At 40.7% G+C, this 18,378-nt stretch overlaps 2 protein-coding genes across 2 annotated transcripts; both read right to left on the bottom strand.

Annotated features, from left to right (window-relative positions):
- Window positions 1–844: 844 nt before the first annotated feature.
- socs9 (suppressor of cytokine signaling 9) lies at window positions 845–5,398 on the bottom strand. The gene is made up of 2 exons (XM_005931998.2): window positions 5,241–5,398; window positions 845–3,277 (listed from the first exon to the last, which is right to left on the bottom strand). Exon 2 carries the CDS (start codon window positions 3,127–3,129, stop codon window positions 1,492–1,494), a length of 1,638 nt encoding a protein of 545 aa, XP_005932060.1. The 5' UTR covers window positions 3,130–3,277; window positions 5,241–5,398; the 3' UTR covers window positions 845–1,491.
- A 106-nt stretch (window positions 5,399–5,504) lies between these two features.
- Window positions 5,505–17,784, bottom strand: LOC102313785 (protein Smaug homolog 2). Its single transcript, XM_005931999.2, has 13 exons — window positions 17,458–17,784; window positions 15,925–16,437; window positions 15,318–15,788; window positions 14,922–15,164; window positions 14,674–14,783; window positions 14,266–14,352; window positions 13,637–13,910; window positions 13,307–13,392; window positions 12,953–13,068; window positions 12,516–12,708; window positions 11,883–12,009; window positions 9,820–9,903; window positions 5,505–8,517 (listed from the first exon to the last, which is right to left on the bottom strand). The coding sequence occupies exons 2-13, from the start codon at window positions 16,118–16,120 to the stop codon at window positions 8,489–8,491; spliced, it is 2,016 nt and encodes a 671-aa protein (XP_005932061.1). The 5' UTR covers window positions 16,121–16,437; window positions 17,458–17,784; the 3' UTR covers window positions 5,505–8,488.
- Window positions 17,785–18,378: the final 594 nt, after the last annotated feature.

The raw sequence follows: 18,378 nt of genomic DNA on the forward strand, positions 1-18,378 counted from the left end.
TTACGACCCTACTCTTCCCCAGCATGTAGATTTACACACTGTTCCCTTTTTGAGCACCTTAAGGGTTTTAGTTTAGGACTGATTTGTCTTTGCAGAGCTTTTAGAGCGTACTGATTTTTGTCTTGGTAACTGACTTCACGTCAGCTCAGAAAAAAGCTCAAATTCATTCCATCTCCCATCATTCTCCCTGTTAATTAAGATTCACCAGTGCTACTTCATTATGGTAATTTTGTCATTGAACTGCTGGAATGGAAGATTAGTGTGGAGACACCCTACCTCTTTCAAATACACCCAGCAGGAAGTATAGCAACAAGATCAATTTTCTCCCTTCACATCACAATTAGATGCATAGGGAAAAAATGTATAAAACAGATTCAACTTCCAGACTTATGGAAATGCACAAAAGTCAGAGTTTGGGCAAAATAAGGTACATAAACCGCAGGGCTTTATAATTACATTCTGATCACAATGCGGCTGACAGGTTCATGCGAGCCACATGTAATCCTGACTAAACTAATGAAGACTGCCAGCACTGACTGCAGCAATGTAACTGTACGGGAAACCAACAGTTTAGGATTGAAGCTGAAAGGTTTAGAATCTGAGTATAAGACTTGCACACTTAAAATAAACTTGGGGGAAATATATATATATATATATATCTCACACTGTGCTAAAGAAAGGTATAAAAGAAAATGGAGTGTTTTACTTCACTCCCTGGAAGAAGGACATTTTCAAATTAGTTTCACTGCGTCCAGTGTCTCCACTAGAAGCACCGGGAGTTACACCCACCAGCGAAAGCAGACTTGTACATAACTGCAGCAAAGACAGGACTGATACCACAGGATGTTAGTTAGTCTTTAATTGCAGTTAAAAGTAAAAATTAAACTCAAAACTAATGTGAGCACATTATCAAATCCAGTGAGTGACAAGCCTTTGCATCTTTAATAGGACCACGTAGCATATGCACCTAACTGTCATCCCTTATGATCAGCCCTGGGCTATGTAGGCAATTATGATTAATACCACAGACGTGCTGTACTTCAGCACCTCACTTACAAGAAAGAAACCTTGTCAGTGCGTGTTTCACCTTCTCAGCACGTGACTGATGAACAACTTGATTATAATCATCTCCTTTCACTCTAGGACTCTCCCCCCCCCATCGTTAGATAATTAAGCTGATTTAGTCACACTTGAAAACACAGATGATATGTGAGGATAGCCGTGAACAACACACATCTAAATAAGTCTGTTTAATTTGAGGATAAAGAACTGAATGTGCAAGAACAGTGAGATTACATATTGCCTCATCAGTGTTGTTTAGTACAATTTGTTAAGACCTGTACAGCAGGAATATAATAAATAAGTACAGTGTGGTGTAGGTTAATACAGCCAAACGGAGTGAAGAATAAGACTCACTTCTCAGTTCAGTTTAGTGAGACTTGCATTAAAAATGTATTTGGAAGTTTCTCTAAGTCAGTGTTTTGTTGTTTTTCATTCCCACCAGGTATCCATTCGCCGTACACGTACTCTTTGTTTATAGTGGTATTCTTTCAGGTGCTTTTTTAAAGCATTTGGAATGGGAAGCATATTAATGCCATCATAGGTGGTGCAGCTGCTAATGACCGCTCGACAGATGTGCTGCAAGCTGAAGGGCTGTGTGCGGTGGATGGGGTTGGACAGGAGGGGCTCGAAGAACATGCAGGAGTTGGGATCCTTGTAGTGCTCTAGCAGTCCTGTAACTGTGGGCGCGTGGAAGACACTGGGGTCATGAACATCAAAGCTAAAGTTGTGATTCCACTGTTCAATACGTGCATGTAGTGAGCGGCCATAGCGGCGGAAGCTAACTGAAAAGAGGTAGTCTTCCTGGGCAGAGTCCCGCAGTAGAAAGGTGCCTTCAGGCTTTCCCTCCAGCAATGTCTCTGCCTCGTAGCGGTCCATGACTCCCCAGTAACATGGGAGGTTTGTGATCTGCAGCAGGTCTGGAACTAAACAGTGAATGTAATCAATCTGAGTGTGAATGCGGTAGCTATCGTGAGATTTGTGATGCTCAGTCTGAGGAAGAATTTCTCCAGAGGTCATGCTGGTCGCAGTTATGTCTGGGTCAACCAAAGCGTCGGAGACAGCGTCGCAGGTGTGGACAGAGGCTGATGCAGAGGCTGAGGCTGCAACTTCATCCAGAGTGTCCAAACAGCTCTGTAAGAGGAGTTGGTGTTGCTGCTGTCTTTGGAGAAGAAGCTGCTGTTGCTGATGGACGGAGGTTCTGTCAGTCTCAGCTAAGTCATTCATACCATGAGCCAGCTTTGGGCCGTGCTTGTAGAGAGGGTTAATTTGGGCTGTAACCTCAAATGTGTGGATCTCTGCATTGGGAGGTGGCTCAACCCCTTGTTCAATGCTGATGCGCCTGCGCTCTCGTAATCGGTCATCCACATCCTCCACTGCAACTGCCATGGCTGAAGTTGGGGCAGTGCACACTACTGTAGAATCTAGCAGGGGAGGCTGGGTAATGGGGGCCGTGTGTTGTTTAATGAGATACCATTTCTGAGCCAGCTCTGATCCTACAGGGAAAGGGCAGTCATCCAACATCAACTCACTGAGATGGATCTTGCGCCTCGAAGAGCCACAGGCACTTGATGATGAAAGAGCCTGCGGCAATGGAGCTGGTGCCGCTGCAGTGTGTGTCTTTATTGGGAAACACTGCCCCATTGCATCTTGGATTTTTTGCCTGAGAGTGCGACTGCTGCTTGACCCTCTCCCCTCACCTTCACTAGATGTGGGTAACTCTGCAGCAGAGCCAGTCGCTCCCAGAGTTGGTCTTGCTGTTACTCGTTCCTGTCCTAGTAATGAGGCAGCTACTTCAAAGCCCTGCCATCTCCAACTATCCCTCAGAGGGGAAGGGGAAGATTGGTCTCTGGTCTCCAGTTCACTCAACAGCTCACCATACTCAAAGCCATCACTGACAGGTCGCTCAGCCGCAGCGTCGTGGGAGGAAAGGCCTTTTTTCTTCCCCTTTCCACCTTTCCTTCCACCGCCTGCATCTCGTCTCTCCTCTGACCGGCTCTGTCTCACCTTGGGACGAGCCCCCCTCTCTCGATCTTTTCCTCGGTTCCCTGACTCCTTTGGTAATGACATGACGGAATATGTGGAGACAGTTTCACCAATCCAGGAAATTTCCAAGGAACAGCTAATTACAGTTATCTTTCAGCAAATGATTTCCATCCACATCCTGACATGTCACTCTCACCATCCATGTATAGTGGCCATACAGACTTTACAATGCCTGAAAAACAAAAAAGAAAACTCTGTTCAAAGCTCAGCTTCAACCTTATGGAATATTTATAGATAACATAATGTCAAAATTCTGGTGGCGCACACTTTGTTGCCAGTTTATTTCAAATGCTCATATAAAACTGATGCAATCCAACACAATAGCACTTCTCAGAATTTCACTGTGTTGAAATCTAAGGTTTATTTTTGTTTAAATTGTTTTAGAAAGGTGTTGACCCTAGAGCCGAGACTGACATTTTCATTATTGATTAATCTACAGTTCTTTTTTTTTTCCTTTCCTTTTTTTTTTTACTCAGACTTGAATCTTAGGTAGAGAAAAGAGGAGGAAAAAACTATACAGGCCAAATGTTGGTTTATGGTATTGTTAGACTGCACAAGAGAGTCTTTTTAACATTAAGAAATCTTGAGTTTCTATGACATCAGATGAGTACACAGAGTTGTCCGTACTGGGAGTAGAATACATATTACAAAACTTTATTACAAAAGAATATACAAATAACACATAACAACACATGATTTAGGAACTAAAGGAGAAGTACTAACAACAAATTTTGAAGAGCTAAACTGCTTTCTAAGTTTTGTGACCTCTGATTTTTCTGTAAAAATGTTATGTCCAGAGTGAATTTTAGCATATCACAGCTTTCAGCAGAACTGATATCAGAGATCATCTAAATAGAGCCAATGAATCGGTTGGCTGATAATGGACTGTTGTCGAACAAGTGCAGTCCCTTTGCAGAACATAGTGGAGAAAGAGATGCCTGAAGGTAAACTAGAAATTATGTTGTTATGCAGTTTGTACAGCAACACAAGGCAAAATCCATTGCATTGTTTCCAATAACAGAGTTGCGGCAATTCTTAAGACTTTGAGTGGTCAACAAGGTGAAAAATATCACACAAACCTAAAGTTATTTAATTATTTATTTGTTGCTCACAGCTTCAAGCAAAATTCAAAGTGGCTCCCTTTTTTGCTAGAAATCCAAAAGGTAATAATAATATACTTTTTTTTAAAATTACAGGGCTTGCGATATTAAGATTGTTTTGACATCTGAAGTGGTGCAGAAAAAGTTCACGTTTGTTGGCCACGGTTAGCAATGCTTTCCAGGGGCTTTGTGAATGTACTTCTGTGGCTGTCCCGCTATGTACAGCATAGACAAGATAAATTAAACAAAGAATGACAGATAAATCATTTTAATAATATTAGTGATTATTTCGGATTGTAATTCATGCTTTCATTTTTACACCCATGTTTAGATTTTCTTATGTTTAATTCAATTAGGCTCCAGCTGTTGCCCCCATGTCTTATGTCCTGTCTTGTTAGAGGAGCTGGCTTTTAGAAACATTTAGATATTAAACTTCACATGAAGGTTGACAAATGGTAAAAACACCCACTTTTTCTTCCCTGCGTTAGGCTTCCTTTTATTTGATTAGGTGTCTTGAAAAGCACTCTGTGACACAACTTCTGAAAATGTTTTATGAACAAAGCTTTATACCATTCTTAAACAGCAACAAACTTTTTTTAACGTTAGTGTCTCGGCAACTTATAGAAATGTTAAAACTGTTTCAGTTTTAACAAACCGACCAGGGGCAGCAGTATTATCTGGGATCGAGCTCTGTCCTCACAAATCACACCACCCGCTATTATCGAGACACCGGGGATGATCGACTTAAAAGTAAAGATTTACGAACTTGTAACTCTACAACTGAGCCGACCTCAATCGTCGTTAAATATGTAAATTTACCAGCCAAATTAAGTACTTAATCATTTATGCAGCGTGAAATACACTAAGCAAGAACTAACAAGCTAACATTGTTAGCCGACAGCTGTTCAGTGTTGATACATGCTAAGCACAGCTAGCCATCCGCTAACTCTACTTTTCTGCGGTAGGAAGGTCTTTGCCTTGCCTACAGACATTTACATCGGGCTTATACGGCCACAACACACATGTTGAACATACCTAAGAAGTTGTAATCAAGTTCCCAGACCAAACAGACGTTGTTTCTTCTTATTTAAACTAAAGCCGTTATTAACAGCGAGATGACTAGCTCGCATTAGCTTGATGAACTGCGAGAACCGCGCAACCCGGAAGTTAAAACGTACTCTGCGGTATCAATGCGGCCACTCTTTCAACACAAGAGCATCTTAAAAGCGACTCACGAGTTTCCCGAAGCCTCATATAAAAAATAAAATAAAAAAACCAGACACAAACACAGACCACAAGTTAATTTGCAAAAGAACTGAACCTCTTTATTTGGACTGTCAATGATCCGACGGATGTTGCATTTCAGACCATTCACATATGAGTGACAGTAAAAAAGTAGAGTGTAAGCATGTGATGCAAAAAGGTTCATAAAACATTAGAAAAAGTTGGGGGAGAGTTTTAGAATTAAATATAACTGGTACAAGATAGATATATGCAGCTGGTGGGCTACATTAATTCAATAATAAAGCCATGCTGGGACATGAACATGGTCTCAGGACCACTTGGTAGACGTCTCCATGCGACACAGGCTCTGTACCTCCGTAGTGGGTGCGTGGCATGTTAAAATACACCAGCCTGAAACTAATACATGCACTTCTCAACTAATATCACGCATCTTGGAATGTAAACATGGAGTAAACATATTCCTTGGCCAGTTATTAGTGTTCAGTTTACTCATAATCACATCATGATTATGTGGCTCAGAAAAGCATTGTCACCCCCCTGCTGCATCATCTTTATAAACACACACGCACACACACTCTTGTAGAAATCTGCCGCACTGTACCTCTGTGTCTATTTGAAGTAACAAGTAGGCTGTCCAAAGCAACAGAGGCCATGAGAAGGATAATCTGAGCCATCTGCAACAACATAGTTGGTATACAGGATAGTGAAGAGTTAAAAACAAAAGAAAGAAGTCTTAAAGCCACCATTGCTAACTCACTAAAGTCCTTTGCGGGCATGAGTGTGATGCTTTTAACAAGTCAGATAATCCCAAGAGCCTGCTCTGAAGAAATCTATGACTAGAATGCTTCTCATGACCATTATTAAAACAAAAGCTGAGGATGCTGGAGCGAGAATTTCAGGCACCACATAAACAGTTTATGAGAACATGACAGCTAAACAGTTTAATCACAAGGTTTGAGAAACAATTCTTTCTCACCACCACATGACCAAAAAACAAACCAAAAAAAAAAGAGCCGTTAAGTGCCTCATATAGTTATACCTTTGAAAACAAACAAACAAACAAACAAACAAACAAACAAACAAACAAACAAACAAACAAACAAAAAACCCACTACTGCAACTCATATGGAGTCCATGGATTGGGGGGTAGAAGACTTGCTTTTGGGATCTACCCAGCCTGCTCAGGTGTGAGAAGGCTTCAGTTCTTTAATATGTTAGATTGTGAGACAATGGATTATGCATGACATCACAGAACATGAATCTGGCATCATCCCAGAGAGATGTAAACAGTGACATTTAGGCGATATAAACATACAACATTAGTTGCAAGATTTCTGTTCTCCGGTGACACTGGGCACCATCAACCACCATGCCCTCTATCTACAACAGTGCGGTATTAGTGTGGCAAAACATGCGATTATAGAAAATAAGCATAAGTTATCAATATCAAGGGAGAGTAAAAAATACAATTGAAAAAAAGATATCTGTAAATAACCATCTTTACTAGACAGACCTCCTATTTTTGATGAAATAATAATTTGAATGGTTATCCCTGTCTTATGTTGCAACCAAAAGTGATCCAAAAGTTAAGACCATATTACACATACATGCACCTCCGGCTCTGCCACATTCACAGACAGAGGCTGTATAGGACAGTTTTTGATTCAACACTGATACCACATGATAATGTTAGGGTTCTGAGACTGAAACACATTGAGACACAAACAGAAAAAAGATGGACATCGTCAAGCACCTTGAAAAGTATGATTCATCAAATCATCACATTGGCCATTTGAGGAAGAGGGCACTGCGAGGGTGAGGCGCTGTGCTCCATAGCATTTATTATGAGATCAAGCTTCATTTTCCAAAGCCAATTATAAGGGGGCCAGAGGGTTGAGATGGGTTTCATTTAGTTTTCTCGCCTGGCATTAGACTGTAAATTGAAAACACTCTGCGCTCCTTGCTTTTATCAATTCAATATCAAATCAGCTCTCACACAGTACAAACCTCACAGCCCTTACTCACCCCTCTGGGGATTCCTCGGCACAAAATGAGATTCATCATCATTTATGTAGTAGGGCATAAAATAACAGAGACAAATTGCAGCTGGTATAAATTCTTTAAACCGCTGTTCTTTTTTAAAAAATAGTATACCATTTCACTATAAATGTCTTTCTCAAATTGACAGTCACACAACCCTTCTCTTTGGCTTGGTAGAAGTTTAGAGGAGGAGAGTCACTTCTATTTTGACTACATGTTCAGGGGAAAAACAACCAAGAGAAAGGATAAACCTGTGGTTGAATTACAAGCTGTTCTTCAAGCCTTTTGGTCATCTCTCTCCTTCCTTTGACACAAAAACATGCTCGTTAGAGACGACAAAAAGAACCAAGGAAAGCTGACCAAGTTTCAACCAACAAAAGCCCCAGCTATCACAGGTTAAAGAATGATTACGGTGGCTAGAAAGCATACTGGTGTCTGTATATCAGCACCTGACTACAAGGGGAACCTCAGTAAGTGTGTAATTGAGCCAAATACCATTTAGTGCCTAATATCAAAATTCATTTATTAAAAGTGCCTTAACTCTGGCTGGAAATCTTCAGAATCTACACATTATATGGTGCAGAGGCTGTTGCTGTCAGTGTGTTTTTGATAGAAAGCCTTATTCCAAGGCAGAAGGAAAAGAAGAGTAACTCATAGGGCGGAACCCCTTTATGAAAGCACCAATCTACTGTTTTTCTCTCACAACGGCAAACTGAGCCTCTGCAGATCATGCCACAGTCCTGCAGGTGACACGGAGCAGTTTGCACAGTTAACCTTTTTTTTCTCTGTCCTGCAATATAATAATCATCTGTATTCCATTTTTAATAAACTTAGTTGTATATAATAACGTACAAAAATATTAGAGAACATATACACAGTTTTTTTGTCATTTTGTAGTGACTGCTTTGCCTGGTTTTCTGAAGCATACGTTTATCTTTGTGCTGGGTGATGAGGAACTGAATAGGCCTCAAATGAAGTGTATTTTTCCTTTCTTCTTTTCATATTGTTGAAGTCCGGTCTGTTCCATCTGAGGGGTAGAACAGAGACACGTTAAGGTACATTACATTTATAATCACAATGTGATAAGCATGGCATCGCTGAAGGGGCATGTCACTGTCCTGCTGCTAAACTTACTGTTAGATACATATATTAGTAACATTAAGAAAATTAAAAACACTAAATCCTATGAAATTTAAATTGGCTTCTGTCTTGCAGTATCACTGATTTAACACATACTATCCAGATTGCAGATTTCTATTAAGATTTATGCTGCTTCTGGCCCTCAGGCCCTTTATGCATCCTTGTTTTAAGATATACAAAGCCAAAACAGAACATAACTTTAGCCGCATCAGTTAAAGGAATGAAAATATAAAATTTTCCAAAAGTCATGCATCTCATAAATTATTTACAACCACAATACTGGACAATTATACAGAGCTACTGATGTTGAAACACAGGTGCAACCTCCAGAGCTTAAAAATTAAGCCAACATAGAAGTGGCAGTGCAGTTCCTCTAATTGCTACTCGAGTTTCTCTTCCAAATAGAGCACTGCACAGACCCCCCCCGTGTTAAAATGTCAAACAGAATTAATAACCATAAAACAATCTGGCTTTGATCCCACTCTAAATGGGGTGAATTTTTTTGTAACTCATCCACTTGAATAACTGAGTCAGGGGTGTGGCCACTCTGACAGACAGGTGTCCTGCCACAGGCAGCTGGAGCTGATCAAGTCTGCTAGGCCTCATCCACTACTGTTCACTGTGTCTATGCTGTTGGAGCCTTTTCCGTGGATTATCTGACTAAATGTTATGGCTTCTTTTATTTCAGTTTTGGTGAGTGAAATTCTAGTTTTTATTAGTCTTACTTGGCACTAATTACCTCAAATGAGATGCACCCATACAGTTTATAGATGCAACATTCTAATCAAGCCTGCTAGCATTAGCGGATAAAGTAAAATTTGACCCTGTGAAGCATGTAAGGTAGCTTGTGGCTGAAAAAACAATAGTAAAAACTTCTCTGGGTATATCCATTTTTTACACTGTCTTTTGTTTAAAGGGCTCTTTTTCTCCCATTTGACTAGTTCTTGGGTCAGCAACCTTCAATATCAAAAGATCTATTTAAGCTCTTCCTACCAAACAATAAAAGAAAAAAAGCTGCAGATTAAGAAGGATTACAGGATTACATTTTTTTGTTTTATTTTGTTTTTTAAAGCTTGCAGGAGTGACAGTTAAGGGGATCGTGGGCTGTCCACCCCTGCTCTTCTGCTCTAACTGAAAGCTGTGTACACGTTTGCCAACCAGTGTCCCATTTAAAGTTGCTGACACTTACCCCCTAAGGCATGCTCTGTCATACTGAGGCACAGTGATTCCAGCGTAGGGTTGATCTCCAGGTCAGCACCTGGAACTTGGCATTCTGAGGAAATGAATAAAACTATTAGTCCACAGGAATGTTAGGAAATGACATACTGTCACTACACTAAATTTAGAAAACAAACAAACAAAAAAAACATTTATATATAAAATCTGCATTAACGCAGATTAATCTGCCTGACTCACATTTAGATTACATTATTGAAACACAATGTGCACATATGGCTACTGTGTGCAAAAGAATCATCATCACAAGGTTGCTTATGCTCAGCTCACCTTGGTGCTGTAATCTAAAATTGAAGTGAGTAACACTAATAAAGGGAGTAGTTCTGTTTTCTAAACAAACAATATAAGGCATATCTACAGATAGTGTTTAATTCGGTTGAAACTGACTATGAACAATACGAAAAAATGGAGGTAACTGGCACAAGAATTTGTATAAATGGTGTAAAAGTCTAAGGTTTAACATCATTTTACTGTATTTTTAAAAGTGTTTAATGAAATGTAATTTATACTTACAAACAGTTGGGGGGGTTTTAACTCAAGAGTGAGATATAGGTCTGCTTTTGCAATCCTCTATTCTTTCTTACATCAGTTAGCATTTCACTTACTTAAAAAAGCAGACTGTGACTGCAAAGCTTTAGATGTATTCTGATGTAAGTTCTGATGTAAATTTCAATCGGTTTCAAGAGAATAAAGACATGATCGATAGTACAATACTGGTCTGAGAAGCAGAAGTAAAACGGAGCTTGAAAGTTGAACTTCCACAAAGGCATTTAGGTGTTTGGCTGACAGTGATGTCTAGACAGCTTTATAAGGAATCCTCTGGGATACTCAAAGAACATATTATGCTACAATAGTTTTGTTTTGTCTCTGTACTGCGGAACAAAACCTCCAAAATAATAAAAAGGTTTAGATCTGAGAGTCCTACCATCATGCTGTATAATTCTGGCTGCTGTCACACACCCTTTTTACTTGCATATATGTTTTAACACCTTATTTTGCTTTGACTGGTTATGCTAAAGCTAGAAATGAAAAATAAGGTGTATGATGTATGGATGCAGGCATGTTGTTACACTAAATGAAGTGTAGGAAGAGCGTGCAACAAAAACAACATGCCATAAGAGGAAAGTCAGAGGCAGATCACTGTAGATGCCACTATATTGAAAATACAGATTTAAGCATTGAATCACAAACATAACAAGGTCAGCAGTTCAGGAACGCTTCTGTTCATAAGCAGTAAGCTGCCTGAAGTGCAGTAAATTAGGAAACATGGTCTGTTGTGCAGGACCAAGCTTTAGTTTGCAATTAAATATTTCCAACATTTATTCAATCGAACGTTTAAAAAATGCAACACAATCTTAAAGCAGATTCAGATTTGGACTCAGTCAATTAGAAATGCTGTATTTTTCAGGTTTTTGTTTCTTGTGTAGTGTAGACACTGAAACTATAACCATACTGAGTTCATGTCTGTGGAACTATACATTTCTGGCTTTCACACACTCCTTTATGGAAATATCCGAAGCTGACTCTGCTAAAACACGACAGATCCATTACAGGTAAATTTGCAATGCTCACGTCTGGCATCTGGCACACAAAACAAGGCAACCAAAGGTTATGTATACTATACAAGGCGACAGATTGTTTTCTGCAACATGCTGCTAAGCCGTCTTGTTAGTTTGTCCTTGGCACAGAGGGAGAGACACTCTCCATTCTGGCATCTGACCAATTCATAGCTTTTTTTTTTTTTTTGCTTTTTTCTTTCACAGAGGTTGTGTAGCTTGTTCTACTTGCAAAACTCAGACTGAGACCCAGAGCTTTCAAATATTCCAATAGCCATTTCCAGCTAGGCATTTAAAAAAATACTTTCAGAACATGTAGGTAAAACTAGGTGTTATAAAGTGTAAACAGGAATCCCAAGATGTCAAGAAGGTTGTGTTTTTCATGTTGGCACAGAATGTGGTACATTAAACAAGCACTATGACAGTTTGTGGGTTAGTGCATATATATATATATATATACCTTGCTGCTGGAACATGAGCATGGTTTGTGGGGAAGTGTGGACAGGGAGCGAGTGGGTCCGCTGTACAGAGCTGCGACTCTGACTTGGCATGCTGTTACTGCCTCCAGGGTTGGCAAACCACAGGCTCTATATATTGGAAAACACAAGTTCTCCTTACACAAACATCACTTATCCAGGAAAACTGGCAAAGTTTCTTAAACCTTCAGCTAGGTTCTCAAATAAAAACACTCAAATTATATAAAACTATGAAACCAGTTTTACTGTCAAATCTGTACTGATTAAACCTCTTTTTGGGGGCAGTTTTTTTGCTTTCAGAACAAAGATGTATTATGACTGTTTTAACGTGCTTCATACTGGCCAATACCTTCTCACAAAACTATTCAAATTTACCCTACACAGAGTTCATATTAATTGAACTTTGTTCCACTATTTTTTTCTGGGTCATTTCTACACCACTTAGCTCACCATTTGTCACCAGCGGGGTTTACAGTTTGAGAACAACTGGTTTTAAGTCATTAAATCTTTTAATATTAGATTTTTTCGTAGGCCATCTAATCTGTATAGAAGTTAAAATTAGTAATGCATGTTACAACTTGATGTCATAATATAATTATAACATTTAAAATACTGACTTGTCTACCCTGTCCTGTCAGCGCAGGACTAGTGAGAGTGTGCCGTGGAGAAGCTCCCCCAATACCAGCTGGGAGACACATGCGTCCAGCTGGAAGTCCACGAGGGGTCATCTGGAACTGCCTTTGGCCGCGACGCCCTACACCTCCACTTACAGAACCTGCTGTGGGGAGGGAGTTGGACCCATAGGTCCAGCTGGAGTAGCAAAACAAACACCAGAGAAACATGCCTTAGAAATTATAAGGATTGTTGAACTATTACAGCCATTTCTTAAGAAATGACAGCAGCAATTTCAATTAGGAAAAGAGGAAACTAAAAAGAAGGGAAAGAAAATCAAGCTAACAGATAACAGAGACGAATCCAGAATCACAATAAACTGATGTGACAGCTCTTCTGCTAAAGAGGAAGATCAAAGGTAAAAGAAGGCCAGCACTCTCACCCTTTCTGACGGTACCCAGGCATGTCCAGCATAGCTTTCCGAGGGAACAGGCGGAGCAGTTTGAGGACCTGCTGCTTCCAGGAGACCAGCCTTTTCTTGTGAGTTTCTGTGAAAGCCTGTCAAAACAAGACAGCAAAAAGGAGTGAAATAATGAACAAAGTATTTGCAGGATTTCTGGAAATGCATTTGGAATCTGTATTTATTTTTCAGTTCAAGAAAGAAACAGGCAAGCTTTTTTAAAAAGATCTTTTTAAAGGCATTATATTTGTGTTTTAAGGTTGTCACAAGTTCCATTTACAACTGCATCCACACATATGAGCAAACAGAGAAAAAGCTTCATCTTCAGTTTCTTACCTCATGTATCAGACACTTCTCAATTAGCTGAAGGTAACAGCTGATATTTTCTTCATCTGGCCTTGACACCAGCAACTGGGTGCAAACTGAGGGGGGGAAAAAGCCACAGTACCCTTCAGTATGAGTGATACCTGCTGATCTCTGTTAATGGGGGTTGGTGAAAATGGATTATTCTAAGTATTTTTGTTTTATACAATATCCTGACCTGGGTATGAAATCTAAATTCATAGCTTTTATAAGAAAGTTGTAAGAGAGATTCCAATAAGGACTTGGCCACCAATCTAATTAGCAACCTTCATCTACTCCGTAAAACCTCTACTGTATTCTTACCTTTACCCATAACACGAGTGAACTGTCCAGCAATGTCACCATCTGAGATGGGTGCACCTGAGGAATCTCCATCACAGGGAGGTGGATTGTTGGATTGGAAGCCCTCTGGGGCCGGCTCTTTATCCGTTCCTGTTTTTGTAGAATCTGAAGGTGAGGTGGTGGTGTCTGAAGCAGTCTGTGCTGCAGTGGGTGGACTGTAGGCCTTAATAGGTGTGATGATGATCTGCTGCAGCTCCTGGAGGGCATTACGTAAGTTTCCCCCTTCCAAAATATCCTGACAAGAGATGACGACATCATTGTCATATGATAGCTTAAGTTTTACGGGTGCTGTTGTGAGCGGAAAGATTGATTTCCAAGTTGGAAATCCAGATTGAGACTGTAGCCAAGCAAACGTTTGCTCCACTGAAATGTCTTACAGGAAGACACTGAATTCCTACCAGCCCTCCTCCATGTTTCTATGCCAACAAGCAGACTGGGAATTTCCCAATGGAGCTAAATCACATGACTGTCACCAAGTACATACTCAAGTGCAATTTTGATCAGTGCAATTGAAAATTCATCAAGACAAAGCACCACTGCTATTTTTTTTTTTTTTTAGCTTGAGAAAAATATTATCCGATTTGAATTACCTTTTCTAAAGACTTGAGCACACTCTGCCTCTCTCGCAGTTTTTGGATACTCAAGGCAATCTTATGTCGTGCTCCTTTAGTGACGTTCTAAAAAGGAGAGAGAGAAAATAGCAAGATGGCATAAGAAGCAGGAAAGTCATTTCTTGAGGGAACACTGGGCAATTTATACAGTTACTAAATAACAGACCTAATCACCATCTGTTTCATTAAAGCCAAGGGGCAGAGGCAAAATCGCACCATTTGTATGTGCGACTGGGTCGATATAACTGTAGGGTGCGTTGTTTAATTTCATGCCTCATTGAGAGCTGATGTATCATCAGGTTTGAGGACAATAATGTTCACAATTGATAAGGAGTGTAGAATAATCAAAGCCTGGCGCCAGCGTATGCAAAAAGGAGGCTTAAAAACCTGTGACTCCAGGTGCTGCTCTGTGAGAATCATCATCTCCTCATAGGTCATCTGGGAGAAAAGTGATGCATATTTATGAAGGCGGAGACTCTTCAACCATGCAGGAACATCTAGAACAAAAAGGGGGGGAAAAAGTTACAAAAAAAGTCACATTATATTTTGGCTTAAAAACACCCCAGCTGTTGGCTGTGCATGGCTTTTACCAGAGCTTGGAGTGCTCTTGGACTGGTTAGGTAAAGAACTCTGACCTTTCATGCCACTACCATCCTCCTGGAAGGTGTTGCGAACAGAGCCTTGTTCTTCTGTCTGCTCACTGCCTGAAGAAGCTACGCTGCTCTGGGGCGAAAGGGGTGCGTGATCTGTCGGAATAAAGTTCTGCCGGCCCACTGCGTCATCCTGGCTAACCCACTCAGACCCACAAGCCTGGGGACTGGAAGAAATAATGGACATGGACTTCTTCTGAGGGCTGGGCTGCATCTGCCCACAAAGACCTGGAAAGGGAAACATTTCAGATATGAGCAACAAAAAAAAAAAAAACTGTTTGTAAAACAGTCGATATGCTTATGACTGATAACTCATGCTTTTACTAAACCACTTGTGTTTTCCCAAAAGATGAAAAATGAGAGTTGAATGACAAATATTACCTGTATTATTGCTGTTAATAGGTGAGGACATCCCGCCTGGGAATGACATGTGTCCGTTCTGGCCTGCTGAAGGTGTGCTGGATGAAGGAGACTTGTCGTGCCAAACAAGGCCGGGGTCCAGAGACTCTGCAGAACTGGGCCACTCATCTGAGCCTTGGCGTGGGTGGTAGGGGCTGGATGGAGCACGTGGTGTATACCCACTGGAAAGGTGCTCCTCCAGGTGGTTCAGCCACATGGCGAGAGATGTGCGGTCATCCAGTGTGGTGGCAGGGTGGATGAGGGCATAAGATAGCAGCTGCCTGCTTTCTTCCACAAACAGGCTACTCTCAATAGTGTGACTCAAAACCTTCTGCAGCAGCTTCATGTACTCACATTTGGCCTCACTATTACGTGGTTGCAGCAGAGGCAGATGGGACAACAGCAAGGAGACCACTTTCTCTTTTGGTTCCTGGTGCCATTGGCTGACAATTGCTAACGACAAATAGATTTTTACATGTGATTAACATTTTATTATTTAATATATGCTGTCTTTCATTTTAGAAAAACAATTAATATGGCTGTAATGATAAAGTAATTAATAATAAAGAACACTTAAGCTCTCAGCTACCTGCATTGTTGGCCTCAGCTTCAAGGATGTGGATGTCAGTGCAGTCTGCCAGCCAGTGTTCAAGGCAGATGTGTAGAAAGCGAGCCTGGGTGCGGGATGCCCTTTTCAGGAGGGACAGCAGCGCCACTGTCTGTTCACACTCATTCCAGCCTTTGAACCAATCTGTGAGGATACCTACCTGGTCTCGGAACATCATGGCGCGTCTCCTTGGTAAGGAGAAAAAGAATGTGCCAACAGGGAGCGGGCTACAGGAAAGGCTGCTCGCTCAGACACAGATGGGTTGAGTCCAGCCCCGCACAGCGGGGTTGTATTTTCAACAGTCTTGGGATTCCCCTCAGACTGGACCGAGAGACCCTCACATGGTTCAGATGCAGGAGAAACTTCAGCGAGGGATGTGGCGTGGATTTTTCACAGGATGTCTTTAGGCTGAAAGTGAGTGTCAACTGTAGTGGCTAATCACACAAACAGGAAAATATTTTTTTTCATTCCGGCGTGTTCTGGATCATCTGCACCCTATTACAAAACAAACACAGAAAGCAAACCACATTGCATACTTAAACTAGACATTCGGTGAACGGTCACATTAATTCTAAAATCGCATACAAGGAAAAACTTCTTAAATGTAACATCACTGCAAGGGAGCAGCCAGAAGTAGCTTATGTTAAAATAAGGCAGTTGAGTAATCTATTGCCTCAACCTTGCAAACAAGGTAACAGTAATGACTCTGTTAGATCATGCCAATGGATCATCAACCTCAGGGAGAGGAAAAAATAACTGACAATGAGGGTCTAATCTTATATCATGATCATTAATCAGAGATTATGGCACAAAGTGCAAATAAAACGGACTACTGCTATATCATAGGCATTAAAAGACCTCTCCCAGGTCTATGCTTCTTAAGTCACAGCATCATTATACAGGCGAGCCATTCACAAAAGGTGTGTCAACACAGTTATCAATAAGAGACTGGGTCAGTAAAACGTAGAGCAAAAAAAGTCCGCTATTCAAAGAACATAAGTGAATAATACCTCTTTTTTACAGAAACTAATACTGCTTTCTCTTACAGAGAAAATGAATCGCAGACATGTAATCACTAACGAGCAAGGGTAACTTCGGTTACATGTCAAAACTGCTAACTCCCAGCACTGCAAACGCTATCACCTGTAACAGTATGAGCTATAATGTTGATTTTATGAACAAAGCTGGGTGCTCGGCTGAAAGCTCCGGTTCTCACCTTGCTGCGAGGGTTTCTTAGACTAAAACAGACGAATATTACACCCGGCAGCTAAGCATTAAATAGAGGTTAGCTGAGTTAGCTCGGTTGGCCTAGTCTGTGATGAGGGATCGAGATTTGTATTGTTTTTCGTTGACGCTGTTGCTGCCCCTTTTCTCCGCCTCATACTTCAGTCTTAGCGGTAAAAACGAGAATGTTAAAACGCTATTCTGATCGGCCAGAGGTTTTAGCCAGATAGCAAGATTAAGTTACTCAAGTGACGATTTAAACTGAAGAGACTCAAAAGATTTGTTGTTTACCTTTGTCAGTTGTCACTGGTTAGCGGGCTAGGCTAGTAGTAATGCATTGCTAGCTCGACGGTAGCGTTAGCTTCTTAGCTAGCAAGTTTTGCTAAAAGATGCAGCAACGTTAGCTTAGCTGAGAAGCGTAGCTTTCGGTCCCATGCGTAGTACTCCTTAAGGAGGTTCCTGTACAGTGGTGAGCCTCTGTGGCTTTAAGCACACTATGTTAAAGAATTTATGTACAAAAATGTTAGTTACAATACAGAAATAAGGAGTGTACGCCTGGAGAATTCTACTTCGATTTTAAGTTGACGTAAGACAACGTCATACGTCTACACGACGCACGCAATATTAATGTCCGCCCACAATCTTATAAATATGAAGAAGACCCTGGCTGAGGTGGATTATCTATCTGATAGATATATACATTTTCTTACGTTTTCTCTGCGAGGGAAATGTTGCTTATCCCATAACGTCCTGAACAGGTCTCTAGTTGATCACAGAGACAGACAACCTCACACCACACTCGCCCACACAGCCCACTCCCCACATTTGTACCAGTTATTAAAGACAGAAGAAAAAACTTGTGTTTTTATTAATTCAACGTAGTTTTATTCTATATTTAGCTTCTGGTCGTCCAAATCCCACTTGCTGTGGCTCTATGTCCCACCAGTGGGGCCACCACCAGAGTTTAAGAACCATTAAATTAACCTAACGTGCTTGTTCGATGAGCCTTTCTAAGCTCCTGTATTGCACTTATGTGTGTGGTTGCTGAAATCAGTTTTCTCATCAACATAAATGTCAATACCAAATGATTCCCAGCAGAACACTGCATTATTAACAAAATGACTAATGGTATTCTTTCACTTGTTTCTAATGTCGTGGCTGAGTAGTGTATACTATTCTGTCATCTTCTCTCACTGTACTTATACAGATAAA

Source organism: Haplochromis burtoni, unplaced genomic scaffold (genome assembly GCF_018398535.1).
Source record: "Haplochromis burtoni strain Fernald_Lab_line unplaced genomic scaffold, NCSU_Asbu1 Contig_144, whole genome shotgun sequence".
Lineage (NCBI taxonomy): Eukaryota > Metazoa > Chordata > Actinopteri > Cichliformes > Cichlidae > Haplochromis > Haplochromis burtoni.

Coding starts and splice junctions, on each gene's coding strand:
- LOC102313785 (XM_005931999.2), bottom strand. CDS start 16,120: ATGATGTTCCGAGACCAGGTAGGTATCCTCACAGATTGGTTCAAAGGC. Junction 14,784..14,921: donor GGATGGTAGTGGCATGAAAG/GTCAGAGTTCTT, acceptor TTTTTGTTCTAG/ATGTTCCTGCATGGTTGAAG. Junction 12,010..12,515: donor TGACAGGACAGGGTAGACAA/GTCAGTATTTTA, acceptor TCCAATATATAG/AGCCTGTGGTTTGCCAACCC.
- socs9 (XM_005931998.2), bottom strand. CDS start 3,129: ATGTCATTACCAAAGGAGTCAGGGAACCGAGGAAAAGATCGAGAGAGG.